Source organism: Sesamum indicum, linkage group LG10 (assembly GCF_000512975.1).
Source record: "Sesamum indicum cultivar Zhongzhi No. 13 linkage group LG10, S_indicum_v1.0, whole genome shotgun sequence".
NCBI lineage: Eukaryota > Viridiplantae > Streptophyta > Magnoliopsida > Lamiales > Pedaliaceae > Sesamum > Sesamum indicum.
In genome coordinates, this window is record NC_026154.1 from 12,949,945 (window position 1) to 12,966,584 (window position 16,640).

At 33.3% G+C, this 16,640-nt stretch overlaps 2 protein-coding genes across 2 annotated transcripts in view; both read left to right on the forward strand.

Moving 5' to 3' along the window:
• LOC105172413 (GDP-mannose transporter GONST4) lies at positions 2,537-4,211 on the forward strand. Its single transcript, XM_011093818.2, has one exon. The coding sequence runs from the start codon at positions 3,004-3,006 to the stop codon at positions 4,042-4,044; it is 1,041 nt and encodes a 346-aa protein (XP_011092120.1). The 5' UTR covers positions 2,537-3,003; the 3' UTR covers positions 4,045-4,211.
• The window catches only part of LOC105172414 (importin subunit alpha-1), a 4,434-nt gene continuing 1,267 nt past the window's right edge, over positions 13,474-16,640 (forward strand). Inside the window, exons 1-7 of the mRNA XM_011093820.2 lie at positions 13,474-13,770; positions 14,236-14,338; positions 14,429-14,520; positions 14,614-14,745; positions 14,894-15,079; positions 15,520-15,683; positions 15,787-15,865. Of these exons, the coding sequence (XP_011092122.1) occupies positions 13,564-13,770; positions 14,236-14,338; positions 14,429-14,520; positions 14,614-14,745; positions 14,894-15,079; positions 15,520-15,683; positions 15,787-15,865 (963 nt within the window). The 5' untranslated portion in view covers positions 13,474-13,563. The remainder of the gene's footprint in view (positions 13,771-14,235; positions 14,339-14,428; positions 14,521-14,613; positions 14,746-14,893; positions 15,080-15,519; positions 15,684-15,786; positions 15,866-16,640) is intronic.

Consider the following 16,640-nt stretch of genomic DNA (forward strand, 5'->3'; position numbering starts at 1 on the left):
TTCACTTTAATTACTGTTTGAAAAACTGAAAACTAAAAACAAAAATACAAACAAACAACTGTTTGTTTCTATTTTTATTTTTAATGAAGTAAAAATATTTTATTAGTGTTTGTGAGAAAAATAAAAATATGGTCAGATTGTATGTTGGTCTGATATTATTAGGTGTGAGAAATAAAAATTTGTTCGAATTTGATTATAAAAATAGTAAATATATATGTGTTGTGCATGTATGGAATTCCAACTTTATAGTATATTATTACATTATATGTCGTGTCATTGTCTCTTCCTCTTCTATTCAAATTACAAAAGAGGTCAACATGACAACACAATCTTTGGCCGATGAGTTTAAAATTTTGTATAGAGTAAGTAAAAATAAAAAGGCACTTTCATTGGACCTATGTTGCAAGGTTTTAATGCGATTGAGCATTTTCAACGAGCACATTACCACCCTCTTATAAAAAAAAAATATAATAATTTATCCCCCTGTACTTCTTAAAATGAAGTAATTTACCTCCTTCTATATTTTAAAAAATATAGAGAGGTAAATTGCTATTTATTTTTTTATAAAAGGGTAATTTGCGATATCATAAGGGGATAATTTGCTTATTTACGATATCATAAGGGGATTCCTTGTATTTTTCTCAAATTGAAAATGTCCATTTAAAAATGAAACCAAATGACCCTAAAAACTAGCAATGAAAACATAAACTCCCAAGTCAACAATGAGGATATTTTGGACCATTATAATTTGGATTTTGAATCTAGTCCAGGTGAATTGGGCTAGTCCACAGAATTACTTGATCCAATTGTCAGGGGCTTTCCCCTTTCCAAGTGGACCAAATCGGATTAAGTAAATGCTTAAGTGAGAACTGATTGGAAGATTAGTTAACTGCTTGTTATCTCCCCTGATCCATCTAAACCCCTATTTACAGGAACGGGACGGAGATATGGGGACACGTGCTGAGGGTGATTAACATATATTTGGATTTTTTGGAATGTCTATTTTATTGTGATAAGTTGATCCAGCTATTTACTGCGTCAAACGGGCCCCACACCAACAAAAATGGAATTTGCCACATCATCAGGGAGTAAGCAAAAATAACGGAAGTGATTACATTTCTTCTTTATCCATCATGTTACAACTGACATGTTCATCCATGCTGGTCGTACTTTAGTGATTATGTGTGGCGCAATATATAAAATGTGGTTGATGTGTCTATTAAGTTGAATGGGCTTTCAATAGGATATAATTGAATATAGAGTGATTGTTGTCTCGCCAACAGATCAAAGGTAGTGGTGCGTTGGTGGTTTCCTAACCTGCTGGTGTTGGGCTGATTGGGTTTGATTTCTTAGCCTAATTTGGGCTAGACTTTGCCATTACTTTTGGGGGAGAGGGGGGCCATCAAAATTTTAGAATCTAATAATTGCGTTTCAAAATAAAAGTCATAAAAAATTTGCCTTTTTATACTTTCAAAGTCAATAAATTCGCAAGTATACATTAAATTTGAGCCATATGCATATTGACGGATCAATCTAAGATAAAAATATTTTTTTTTTTAGTTTTGCATTGGTTAAATTGGGCCAAATCATGTTCAAGTATAAGTCGTTCAAAAATAAGTTCAATCTACTAAGCTTTGTACATACCTATGAAAAGGGATCTTCACAATACAAGCTACAACATACACAATGATGCGCGACACACAAGTCACAACACAGTATACAGCGTAGCAAATTCAAACGACTCAAATTTAAAGAAAGTCTCTCTCTATTTTTTTTAATATCAAATTTTCGAGTCTTGGTACCATATATCACGATAACACGTAATTTGCTTTATAAATTCAAAAAAAATTAGGCACTTAGATCAAAAAATATACTTCAAATCCTTACATCAACATTCTCAATAAAAAAATTAAGGTATAATCTTGACTTTAGACATTGGAACACTTTGACAAAGTCAAAATTTGTCTAAATAATCACTATTTATAAGCTAAATGACTAGCTCAAATAAATACCCATACATCATAGGACATTAAGATGCTTAATTTTTTTCGATAAATATAAATTTCATTAAGTTAAAAAGGAAGTACATAAGTACAGTACATCGATCATCAATTAGGTTGATTCTTCGATAGGCCAAGAAATTCACGATAAAGTACGCATGTACCAACAACTCATATGATGCTCAATTTTTCAGAAGACCTCAATCTTAAAATTTATAATAGTATTATAATTTGTTGCTATGATTTTACTTAATTATTTTTTATAGTTTATTTCTTTCTTTCTTTTTCTTTCAATTTCCCATTTTCTACCCAATATTATATATCTTTTTCTTCTTTTATCAACATCTTTTTATATATTCGATATTTATATTAAATTATGATTCCACATATACTTTTATTTATTTAGATTTTTTTAATAAAACATAATATAAATATTTTATTTAAATAAGTTAAAAAAATTATTCACACACTCACACCATCCTCATTCCCATTTTGCCCCTGACCAACCGCATCTGAGTTCCATACTTGTTCTTCCCCCAGCATTAATTTTCCCCTATTACCTTTGTCGGTCGTCCAGATATTTTTCCTTCACATTTAAATCCTCCATTATTGGAGTTCTTGTTTTTAACTCTGATTGATACATGTGCTATGCTGACCGTTCAATTTACTGTCTTTCTTTATCTTTTTTCGCTTTCCACCCAGTTTACCCCGAATTTGGGCCATCATTCGTACCCGGATGTCGATTAGGGTTTTGTATTCAATGCGTTTTAACCCCAATTCAGTGATTTCAGAGACCGGCTTTTCTGTTTTGGAATAATTCATATTTGCCCATTCTTTCCGTTTTTACGGTTTCTTTTTCTCACATCTGTAAATCAAGAAAAGGCTTGAGAACTGAGATCGTTTACTTTTAACATTTGAGCAATGGTTCTGTGCTGCAGCTCTTGATCTCGCTCTGATCGACTGCAATTTCAACTGGGTTCTCGTCGAATCATCCCGAAATTTCATGATGGGTTCGATCCGATTGGAGGGTTCAAAGCAATATTATGCCACCAGCAGTCTTGTAATAGGCTATGCTCTCTGCTCCAGCTTACTTGCTGTCATCAACAAATTCGCCATTACCAAGTTTAATTACCCCGGTCTCCTCACTGCTCTTCAATACTTTACCTCAGCTTTGGGCGTTTGGCTTCTTGGGAAATTCGGGTTTTTGCACCACGATCCTTTCATTCTCGAGACAGCAAAGAAGTTCCTGCCTGCAGCATTGGTCTTTTACTTGGCAATTTTCACGAATACGAATCTCCTTCGCCACGCCAATGTGGATACGTTTATAGTTTTCAGATCCTTGACTCCGCTCCTCGTAGCCATTGCTGATACCGCATTTCGGAAGCAGCCGTGCCCGTCGAAACTCACATTTCTTTCTTTGGTGATCATCTTGGGGGGTGCAATCGGATATGTAGCTACTGATAATGGGTTCACATTGACTGCATATTCGTGGGCTATTGCATATTTGGTGACTATTACGACGGAGATGGTTTACATCAAGCACATGGTGACTAATCTTGGGTTGAATACTTGGGGATTCGTGTTTTACAACAATCTATTGTCATTGATGATGGCTCCCATATTTTGGATTGTGACAGGGGAGTATGTCGATGTGTTTGCGGCAATAACTTTGTCGAGTGGATGGGATTTGTTTGAGCCAATTGCATTTGTAGCTGTATCTTTATCTTGTGTGTTCGGGTTGCTTATTAGTTTCTTTGGATTCGCTGCCAGAAAGGCAATTTCTGCAACTGCATTTACAGTTACAGGGGTGGTGAACAAGTTTCTGACTGTTGCCATCAATGTGTTGATTTGGGATAAGCATGCTACTCCTTTTGGTTTGGTTTGTTTGCTCCTGACTATTGCTGGAGGAGTTCTATATCAGCAGTCTGTCACTGGAGTTGGGACTACTTCGAACCAAAGGGAGTCTCCTCCACCCAAGCAAGTGGATAGTAAGAATGATAGTGATGAAGAGAAAGGCATTTCTGGTAAAATTTCTCGTGTATGAACAATTTTGTGCTTGCAAAAACTGCTGAGAAGCAGCTGCATATTTTAATTTACCGCAAAAGACTCAAATATTTGCGCTGTTAATCTCAGAATTTTCATTAGGTTTCTTCCACTATTCCAGTACTAGATTACTTATTCAAGCATGCACTTTAACTTGTGATTCACAAATCTTTTATCCATGTAGATTGGTTGCTGTAGATGGTATCTATTATATTCTTGTACGCTTTATGATTGTGCATCATAGTGAAATTTACGAGTTATTTTATCATAACCACAGTCCAGTTTGTTGGACTCTTTCGACCCTTATGCCGACGTCCCAATTGCCCTCCGGAGGGATATGTGCATCTGAAAGATCCTTGATGCTATGTCCAATCCCAATATTAGTTCTATACATATGACCAGCAACAAGAAAAACAAATGCAGTAGCTAAATGATGATCACGATTGTTTCTAGGGAAATGAGATGCTCTAGCGGTAGGAGCTGCCCAGTGCCCCTTCCTTTTCCAAAAAATTTTACAGATACGGGTTTTTGATGCAGAAGGACATCTTTTTGGAACTGCCATTTAAATAAAAGTTAATAAACTACCCACTAGTATAGCTTGCTGCACAATACAGATTTCATACGTTTTGGGAATAAATAATTTTCTACAACCGAAGGAAAGAAAGTTTCTCACAGTGAATCTAATTAGGAAGAAAATCTTTATTTTCTCTTAGTGTAAGAATGAAGATTAGAACTATATAATCCCATGTTCTCCAGATTTCCTTTTTACTTTTGTTTGTTGGCATTCTAAACTCTATCAAGCAAAATTTGTTGTGATCAAGTTATAAATTATTTGCAACTATGCTAACCATAATGATAGTTATGTCTCTGTGAATGATGAAATATAAAGGCTTATGGGAGAAATATGTTTCCTGTGCCGTCATATGCCCGAGATGCAATGATGTTGGTTGTTTGATTCTTTCACATTTTAGATTGTTTCCATTTGCTCTGATCTATTTTCTGCTGGATTTCAAGATTCATTATTTCATGAGTTGATCTGAAATTTACATAATGAATGGAGATTTATGCCTATTGTCTGTAATTAGCCATGTAATTATGCCCGTAATTGGTTTGGTCTTATTCTTTTGTAATATGCCTTCTAGTTATCCCTCAAGAATTCTTGAGATGTAATTCAGAGTAGTCGCGCTTTAAGATTGATCTCTCTTTTGATAATAACCTGTGGTATAGGTTTTTCCTTACAAAGTTTCTTTGAGTTGACATGCTGATACTAAGGAACCATACTGCATACTTAAATAGCAAGCACTAATCCCCCATGTCTACTTAGTTTGTAATGGGAGTGATTACATTCCCACTAGTAACTTACATATGACCTACTTTTTCCATGGCATGAGAACAGTCGATCGGAGGATGTGCGATCATGTCAAAATCATGGTACTCCCTCTGGTATTTCTTGGAATTTTGGCATGGCTTACACCCTGGAGGATACATTTGAGTGATGATTTATGATCTGTATTCATGGCAAATCTTTAACCTGTGATGTTCTGCGTCCAGTCTTAGAAACATCGATCTGAAACACGTTCGATTCCTAACATTTTTGCCTGTGCCGGTTTCACCAGGCCATTGATTTCAAACTTGCTAGTTTTCCTCTTGTTCTACCAAGTTCATGCACCTTTAGTCCTTCCATTTGAGGCAGTTAGATGGATGTAACTTTCGAATGTAACCTATGAGTTAATATAGATTACAAGGCTTTGGATTTTCGTTTAATTGGGTAAATAATTGACGTGTGATCTTTTATCATAATTCACTCGAAACCATCGTATGATGTTAAGCAACTGTGGACGTTGGGGACATTCGTGTGATCTTTTATCATAATTCACTCGAAACCATCGTATGATGTTAAGCAACTGTGGACGTTGGAGAATGTCCCGAACCACATAAATTGTGTTTCTCGTAGTTGCGCTATTTTTTTTTTTGTTCATTTTTTTCTACCACGTTCACAATCTGACTAAATTTAATTCCTAATGTTAATAGCAGGCGTCCAACTTTAGAATATCCAAAGTCTGGGAGAGGTAATAACAAAAGGTACCAGAAAAAATTGTACTCTTAGTTCCACACGATAGAGAATATTGTATTACTTGTCTCACAGTTTAGCATATTCGATCCATAAAATTTGTAATATCTTTGATCTGATAGGATAAAAAGTGTATTTGGTCCTAAAAGATTAAAAATTATAGCATTTTTTTGTCCTAAATGTTGCAATTTATTAACCTACGGGATTAAATGTGCTAAAATTTATAATTTTATGTAATTTTTTTTTTTTGAATGGGACCAAAAGTGATATTTTTTTCCCATAAAATAACCAACCCTTTTTTTCCTTACTATCTCTGCTTTATTGATAAAAATAGAGTCATGTGCTATATATACTAGTGTGGTGTGTTGTCGTTAAAGGTATACTTTATGGGGCAATCAGTACGTAGGAATAAAATTTGATGAGAATATAATAAATTTAGAAATGGAATAAAAATAAAAATTAAATTATTTTATTATATCATTTTTATGTTTAGTTTAATACAAGAACAGAAAAAAGATTAATCACAGTATTTGTTTAGTAAATAGCAACTAAGCATGGCCTCGTTACATTAGAAATATTGATTTAATTGTAAATTTGTAATATATACTTTTTTGGATGTTTTTCATATATTTAAATTTGTAATAAGTACTTGTTAATTATTTACATATATTAGTATAATATTTAAAATACAGATTTAAATATCAATACAAAAGATAGTATACTAAGTTCGTTTTTTAAAATTTAAATATTATATCAATTAACATAAATATTAATGAACAATAACAATAATATTTTATTAGTTAATTCAAATCAATACTTAATTTAAATATATGTTAATAAATTAATTTTAATACTTTCTTTTACGATTTTTAAATTAATTTTTCTTATCATTTTAAAATTTTATTTTTTCTTAAATTATTTTTAAATTTTATCAAAAAATTAAAGAAAATTGGGCTACAGCGACAGTCGCGTCACCCAAAGTCCCCTGATCGACCGTTGTGGCGATAAAATCACCCCCCCTCGGCGCGAGGGGGCATGGGGTGGGCGGCAAGTGGAGGGTGGAGGGGGCCTAGTGGGTGGAGTGGGGTTAATTTTATTATTTTTTAATAAATAATAACTTATATTTTATATTTTATAATTATAGATATAATATACATTAAAATTGATTAAATCTTAACTATTAATAATTTAGATCTCACGTTTGCTATAGAAAGTAACTAAAATCATGTATAAGATAAGAATACTGATCCTACCCTCATGAAAATGAGTATTCATAATGTTGAGTTATGTAAAATATATGTTCCTAGCCTATTACTTCATTACAATATAAGTGATAATAATTTTGGTTTTATCGCAATATGTTATCAACGACGCGAATTGTACACTAAAATGTCAGTATAGATAATTAATAAGATATGTATAATAATAATTATATATATTTAGTGTCATTATATTATCACTATATATTGTAACCAATTGTTTATAATGATAATTTTATACGCAATATTTCTTCTCACTCGTTATATCTAGTGGCGACATTTACGTAAATATTATCGCTGTTAAAATAATAAGAATCAATATGGAGAGAAAATAAATTTTTTGTTGCTTAAACATATAACTAGTGACAATTTTAATATCATTCTTATTTTTTTTACATTAGCAAAAAGTTGATGTTAGTAAAAAAAATATTAAATAAATTTTTAATTTCGTTCCTTACTTAACGTTTTCATGAATATTTTTGTACTTGCAGTGATAAATATAATACATATATATGTGGAGTAGGGTTATCATTATTGTATTTTTTTTTTTTTTGTTATAAGTATAAAATTATTACTGAGAACGCTAAATAAAAGGTAAAATTGAAAATTTATGTAATATTTTTTTTTTTTTTTGCTAACATTAGTTTTTTCCGTCAAAATTCTAACAAAAGGGGGTTAGGTGTAATAATGAATCTTCGAAGGAGGTATACGTATAATTTTAAAACTTTTTTTAGAAAAAGTGTAATTTTATATTTTCAAATAGAATCTGAATGTATTTAACTCTTATAATAATATAAAAATATGTATTTAAAAGAATATTTAGGTATTCAATACGATTTAGTAAACTAAAACTAAAACTAAACTTGAATAGAATATCAAATTTTCCAAAAAAATAAAAATTAAATACCAAATTGAATTTTTTGGTCTGAATTAAATCAATTTAGTCAGTTTATCAAATTGTAAACAACCTTTGGTAGGCAATTAAGATGGTGACGGAACTAGTGATTAGGGGTGCAAACGAGCCAAGCTCGATCAAAAATTTGAGCTCAAGCTCGGTCAGTTTGGAAATAAAGGCTCAGGCTCAAGCTCAAGCTCAATTAATTTTTTTTTCTAAACATATCTGGATTTAAAAAAATATGGACTATTATACTATTTGAAATACATTATTAAAAAATTTAAATAAGAAGAAGAAAATATTCATAAGAAAACAAATAAAAAAAGTAATATGATAAAAGAAAATTGACAGTCATGAAAACATTAAGTCCAATCATTTAAGGAGAAGTAATCAAAGTTCCACTATCACTTCTTATTATTTACACAAACACCAACAAATTCAGTTCACCTAAATCTCATAACCCCATCAGTCCAATTATTTAGCATGCAACACATTCAAGTAATAAAAAAAATTGTAACTTTGCAATCACACATAAGCATCAGCAATACACGGTGCCCTCCTCATTTATCAATTTCAACTCAAATATACAAAGATCTTGAAGTAACTGCAAAATATGAAGAAAAAGAAATATCATTAGTAAGAATAAATCTTTTTGCATCAAAGTTAAAAATATAGATAAAAAGTTAGATAAGGATGTAATAACTGATTACTGATAAAGAAAAGAAAAACTCAAACCAAATAGCGTAATATGCATTTTTCTTACCAAAAATATCATATTTCACAAGCATTGTCAACACTTAGAGTAACAACTTTCTTCAAGATACATATTAATTTCTGATTTCTAAGGCTAAACAGATTGAACTGACTCCAAAAAGTTATCATATTGAGACCAACCTCTTTAGATTCCAACATTACTAGTATTTTGACCTTGAGAACTGCCCCCTTGCATTTGCCCAAGCGACTCACCTTCATCATTATATATCAGCGTGTATTTAGAATAAAGTTCATGCAAGGACTTGAGAACAAAACTAATTTTCCTTTCTACTTTCTCGAAAGAATAAAGCTTAGAGAAACAAAACTCAAGTGCTTTCATCTTACAGCTTGTATCAAGAATGGCTGTTACAGACATTAATAAATTTTAGTCGCACCCTAATATTTGTCAAATTTAATTTTCATTCTTTAAACCATATCTCGAATAAAACCATCATTGTTTAGTGACTTCTCATGTAATAACACTTTCGCTAAGATGACTGCATTTAGAAACAAGTTTGAAATTGGGTAATCACTCCCAGAAATGATGTGTATCGCTATCGCAGAAAACTTCCAACACCGAACATACCTTTTCAACTTTTTCCCAATCTTTAGGACACGGGCAGTCATCATAATGTGGATCTTTAGCAGCAAATCTTGAAAAAACATCATTGAATTTGATTGCAACATCTCATAAGTAGTTCCAACTCATTCGACAATCATCAATTAACTATCTTTCTAGTAAGTTTAGTTATTTCACAATTTTAGAAAATAACAAAAAAGCCTTGCATCTGATCGTTGAACATACTCTACACTGTCACATATCACTTCAACAATGTTTTTAATTTCACAAATACCATCTTGAGCTATGAGGTTCAAAATATGAGCACAACATCTGACATGAAATAATTTTTCCTTGCAAAGCAACTTTTTCTTTCTTTGTGCATAATCTTCAGAAGGTAAATGGCAGAATCATTGTCAACAAATACTGTGTGAATTTTACTTTAAATATCCCAATCTTCCAAGCAACGCCAAATAGCATTAGCAATCTCAAAGACTTTTACAAGGAGGTAGAATGTGAACAAAGTTGAGTACACATTTCTGTAGTCCCCAATTTTTATCAATCCAATGGCCAGTTATCACCATATACTCCATCTTCTGATTTTTTTATTTCCAACAATCAATCGTAAGACTACTTTTGTTTACTTTTTGCAGTAAGTCCTTCAATTTTTTTTTTTTTTCTGAGTCTCATAAACATTGACATAATATGTCCTTGTTGTTGTTCTTCAAACTCCTCTCCACTCAAGCATTCCCCTTCTACAAAATAAATTAAATCCCTCTTCTTCCACTTCAGAGAAACACTTCTCATGCATCATTATTCAGTGAGCTAATGACTCTTTCATTGCTTCCATGTCAAACTTTCCATCTTGTAAAGTTGGATGAGATGTTGGATCAACACTGCTGGGCATTAAGCCAAGCTATGTTTGCATTGAATTCTCCTTTTCCTTTATTATTTTTGCTCTAATATGGTTGGCACAGTGTTGCAAGTGTCTGCGCAATTGAGTGGTTGAATTACCTTTACTTTTCACAAACATCTTCTTGCAAAGGTTACAAGAGATTTTTATGGTGCCATCTAAATCCTTAACATCTTCAAATTCTAATCAATCGGTTGATTTTTTTTGTCTTTTGGCCTTCGACAATGAAGTTTTCTCATCTTTATCAACCACCATTGTTATGCCTGTGCTCATGTCAAAATTATTTTCGTTGAGAGACGGATATGTATCATCCATAATTTGTTGAATTCCGTCCTCCTAAAGTTGAAAGATTGAATCTGTTGAATCTACTCTGAAGGGAGAGATATAAGTTGAAAGATTACCATTTTGCGTCTCAAAATTCATACCTAAGAAACAATAAAAAGCAAGTCAACTAAATCCTAATCGTGATAATTTTTACTAAAATATAAAAGAAAATACGCCAAGCAAAAAGTGTTTGACAATATGCCAAGAATTATCACACTTTGAATCTAAAACATCTTTTGTGTAATACTGCTATTAACTGATATGCAACTCAACTCTAACATTTCTGGATTTTTGTATCACTGTTGTAGTGCAATGTTTCAATTTTGGTCAAAAGACACATAGTCTAAAAATGGAAAGTTTCAATCAATTAGATTATATAGCATTAAAAATCCATGGCCACCGATTTGAGCCTCAGAAGAAGACCTTTGCACCAAAACAAAATATTCAAACTCACATTAGAGATAGAAGTTCCAACTATGATAATCCACATCTACTCGAAACAAACATCATCCAATTTCAACAATACATCATTTTTCATTCCCCAAGTATACACAGCAACAGTGATACAAAAATCCAGCCAAAGTCCGAGCACAATCAAACAAAGTCAACAAAAATTCAATCAGGCATTTCATCAAACATTTTGAACGCAAAACTTGCTAAGAAAATTTCTTCTACATATTATAATAGAAATTTACAAAGAAGAGAAATCACCTGTTAATGAAGAAAATAACAAGCAAGCCACAAGATCTGTGCACTTTTTATCAGAATTTATGGGGGCTGTCAGCCTACCCCACCCCATCCAACCTGGAGATAGGATCCGAAATGTCAACCGTTGATCTCTATAGGAATTCTCCTTGAGATAATACCACGTGGCCCTATTGTGTACGGATGTTTGGACCTATAAATATTGATGTCCGAAAAATTTATGGTATGTTACATTCATTGCATATTTGACCATATTAAACGATCTAATTGCTTTTGACCTTATTGTATACTGATTTAAGTATTAGAGGGTCTTATTTAGGGATCTCCCAACTAACCTAATGATCTTCTTTGTTCTCAGGATCCACATCTTTGGGTGGTTTAGAATTTTCTCGACCTCATCTTTGAGAGGTATCGTGCACAACCCCTACCTCATCTAAACGATCTGGATCACATTGCTTTTTCAATTTTGTATGGACATCGAGTTTACACAACTATCAATATCAATTAAAAATAATCCAATGTATAAAGTTATTACTATTACAGTTACACTATAATGTGTCACGTGTTCCAATCAACGTATTAAAAACATTACCATATTCAAACTTATTTTTAAATTGCATTTGGAAATCAAATAACAATTTTTCTAAATAATGTCAAGTTACAATGAATGTCAAAATCTTTATAGTTATTGTAAATCTCTTTTTTTTCCCCCACTATTTTAGTATAATATTAAACTCTGGTGAGGAGTGTTTGCAAAAATTTTATATTTTTGAAATAAGTAAAAAGAAGTGTTCAATAAAAATCATGGATCATATGCTTTGAGGGTGTTTGGAAATGATTTATATACTTTTCAAAATATTTTATAAAATATTTCGGATATTTATAAGACATCGAAAAGTATTTGGTATATTTTTTTTCCTAAAGATGCTAATGGGATTGAAAAATAAAATGTTAGGAGCTTATAATCTCCTTTAAAAAGGAGGTAACAATTTCACGACTTTATAATCATATTAATATCAAAATTACCATAATTAACATCTTATAAGCTCCACAATATTATTTTGCCTGCATAGAACTGTAAACGATTCGAGTCGAACTGAGCACGCTATTGTTCAAGTTTGTTTAAATGATTTTCGAACTTTCAGAATTACGTTTGAATTTGATTATAGATTTAGGGAGTTTTTGCGAAAACTTTTGGCTTTATAGAAGTAATTTTTGTAAAAAAAATTGAGTTATGACAAAATCAAAAGGAACAGTTGATTTTAAGATTTGTTTTCGGCCCATCTTTGAGAGTGGCCGAAACAGAGTATATGTTTAGGTGAAAATATTTTAGGCATTTTTGGTATGTTTCACACTCTTTGAACAGTGTATTTTTTTTTTTTTTTTGATTTTGTGCTATTTTGTAGTGTTTTTAGAGTTATTTTCATTTTGTAGGAGCTGTTATTCCAAACACCTCAAAAAATATTTTTTTTGAAGCAAAAAGCTAAAAGATATTTTTCTAAAACTCGCGAACTCTACCTTAATCGAACTCAAAAGTTAATAAAATACGAGACGAATTCAAATAATTTTATATTTTTAAGTATTTTTATTATTTTTATATTAATTGAATCGAGTTCGAGTCGAATTAAAAATTCAACTAAATAAAAAAAAATTCAAATTTAATTTATTAAATTTAAAAAATCAAATTTAAATAACTTTTTATTAATTAATCTTAATTTAATATCGAATCGCTGCACAAGTCCAAGTCTAAGTGCAATCGATCCAAAAAGGCACAGCGGCGGGCGGGTCTGAATCGGGTTGGGCCAAGTTGGGATTCGGCCCAAGTGTTCAAATTCGGGTTTTCCCTCAAATTCAAATTCAAATTTCACAAGTCCCATGCTCGTAAATATCTGTTGATCCATGCCCTAATATTAAGAAACCCCAATTCCCAAACAATAAAACCCCTGTATAAATCCCTCGCTTCTCCACTCCGCCACTCAAATTCAATTCTCTTCTCCCCCAATTTCCCGTTTTCTCAGCGATATACTTGCTCTGGTGAACCATGTCGCTGAGACCTAATGCTCGCGTGGAGGTCCGTCGCAACAGGTACAAGGTGGCGGTGGACGCCGAGGAGGGCCGCCGGCGGAGGGAGGACAACATGGTTGAGATTCGCAAGAACCGCCGTGAAGAGAGCCTCCAGAAGAAGCGCCGTGAGGGCATCCCGCAGTTTTCTATCCCAGTTGAAGCCACTACCGGCATCGAGAAGAAGGTAGATATACGAATGGGTTTTCTTGGGTTGATGAAGTTTCGATGATTTGTGGTTTTGTGTGTCTGTTTTCTGTTTGCTTTGTTTTGAGGTTATCGAGACAGGTTTTCTACTTCGAATTGAATGGTTGGGTTTTGGTTTTCTTTGATGCTAGGGTTAGTGGCGTTTAATTGATTGTACGGATTCGTGAGCTGTGATTTTGAAAATTCTCTTATGTGTCTAATCTATATACTTTGTAATCGTTAAGTCAAGAGGGATTGATGTTCGTCTGTGTTTATTCCTTATGTTTTGAACTTAATTGGAGGCCTTGATGCCTCTTGCCTGTTTTTTCGGACAATGTTTCTTCTGCATGTAGATTGAAAATTCTCATTTGAAGTAATATGTAAATCAGATTGTTCTTGAACGGAATTCGTCTTTGTGTTAAAGTTGTGATGCTGTATGTTAATTTATTAATTATTTCACTTGCAGGTGCAGTTAGAAAATCTACCATCAATGGTTGCAAGTGTTTGGACTGACGATGCTGGTAAACAACTTGAGGCAACCACTCAATTCCGTAAACTACTTTCTATAGGTGATTACTGTAATCAGAATTTAGATTACAGCAAGAATTATTGACTCCTGGCTTTTCGTTACTGACTCTATGATGCATGGATTTTGGCAGAACGCAGTCCTCCAATTCAGGAGGTAATTCAAGCAGGTGTTGTTCCCCGCTTTGTTGAATTTCTGATGAGGGAGGACTTCCCCCAACTTCAGGTTTAACGAAATGTCTTATATGTTGTTTGAGATGTCCTTTTAAGCCCATATGGTTTCTTTTAATCTTATATCAATGTGCAAACACTACTGCAGTTTGAGGCAGCTTGGGCTCTCACAAATATTGCTTCTGGAACATCAGAGCACACTAAGGTGGTAATTGATCATGGAGCTGTCCCAATATTTGTTAAGCTTCTTGGTTCTCCAAGTGATGATGTTCGGGAACAGGTGCGTACATGTTATAAAATTAGATTTGGCTTAGTTGCTTTGTTTGGTTTGATAAGCATTTTTTTTGTAGTCAAAGTTTCTGCAAATTATATTGTATAATTTTTCATTTTACTAATAGCAGTTAGATTATTCCTCTTTTACACATTAGGCTGTCTGGGCCTTGGGTAATGTAGCTGGTGATTCCCCCAAATGTCGAGACCTTGTACTTGGTCATGGTGCCTTGGGTCCATTGCTAGCTCAGTTGAATGAACATGCCAAGTTATCTATGCTAAGAAATGCTACCTGGACGCTGTCAAATTTCTGCAGAGGCAAGCCACAGCCTGTGTTCGAACAGGTTTGTCTGCCAAAGCTTGGTCAGCAAGTGATTTTGTATGATCTACATGAGTCATTATATTCATGCATTTAAGGGTCTTTCCTAAACTTTACTATTGAATATTGCAGTTGATTTGTTTCACAGCTTAATATGTAGGTCATTGTTTGTTCATTTGTAGAGTTTTTATATGATGCTGTTCCATTCCCTCTGAATTTAGATGATTGTTAGCACAAAATGGTGCTATTAGACTTTATGAATGTTTTGAAGCATGGTTTCTACTGCACTGCTTGATGCTACTTATAGACTCCATAGCAATTCCTTGGCCATAAGCAAGTCCTCTGTGCATGACATGCTTTCTAAAATTAACTTGTAATTTTGCCTTTAAGGACTGCATATTATTGTTATATTGGATTATGTCACTATGGAAAGAATATGTTGTGACATTATTAGCTTAATCACAGACGAGACCTGCACTTCCAATTCTTCAACAACTTATACACTCTAGTGATGAAGAAGTTTTGACTGACGCATGCTGGGCTCTCTCTTATCTATCTGATGGAACAAATGATAAAATTCAAGCTGTGATTGACTCTGGGGTATGCCCCCGATTAGTCGAGTTGTTGCTGTGAGTATCTGTACTCTATAGTTTGGTATCCTCGGTCAAGTTGTTTTATACAATATGGGTTTTCCATTGTGTGTCTGATGAATGAAATGATCTGGAATTTCAGCCATCCATCGCCCACTGTTCTTATTCCTGCCCTTCGGACAGTTGGAAATATTGTCACTGGAGATGATTTACAAACTCAGGTATGGCCAAACATGTTGTGTGATTATTTCAAAATAAGGCGCATGTTTTCTTTTGCTATTTTTTTTTTTTGGATTTGGTAACACTGCCAAGTTAACCAATAGCAAAACAAAATACCTGGTGAGGAACAGAACTGGGATCTGGGAAGTGAATAGAAACTTTATTACACTGAATTTACCTGGGTTAATTTATATGTAAATTGAGCATGGGGGAAAATATCTGAGCAAATATCAATTTTAGGAATGGAGAAAGTTAACTATCATTTATGATGGTTATACTAATCTCAATTGGCCCAGCCCTTCTTTTCGGCTTTCATTGTCAATTTGGGGTAGGGATAAGGTTAATCAAATTGTGGTCTGTGTGAGTGTTGTTTTCATTTTTTCTTCGGAATGAGTTCCAGAGTGGGATGGTGTAAGATGTTTGGGATGTACCACCTTTTTGAGTATTGATGCAGGACCTGGTTGGTGGAATCTTATTCTTGGTGTCATGACATAGTAGGAATGCATGTACTATGCAATTGTTCTTCTAGGACTTTGAATGATATTATATTATTCGAAGCTAAGGGAATTCAGAAATGAAGCGTCTGTGTAGTATGCTATTCCAGTGATAGAGGTCCTAAAGTCAAATGAGATGTTGCTGCATCCCAACTTTATGTGCACTCATGGTTTGTGCGGGCCTGTTTTCTCTTGATTTGTTCTCCAGGCAAACCATGAGTGGACCTGTTCTCCCTTAAGTTTACCTTCATAGATAACATACATTGTAGGCTAGCATTGGATC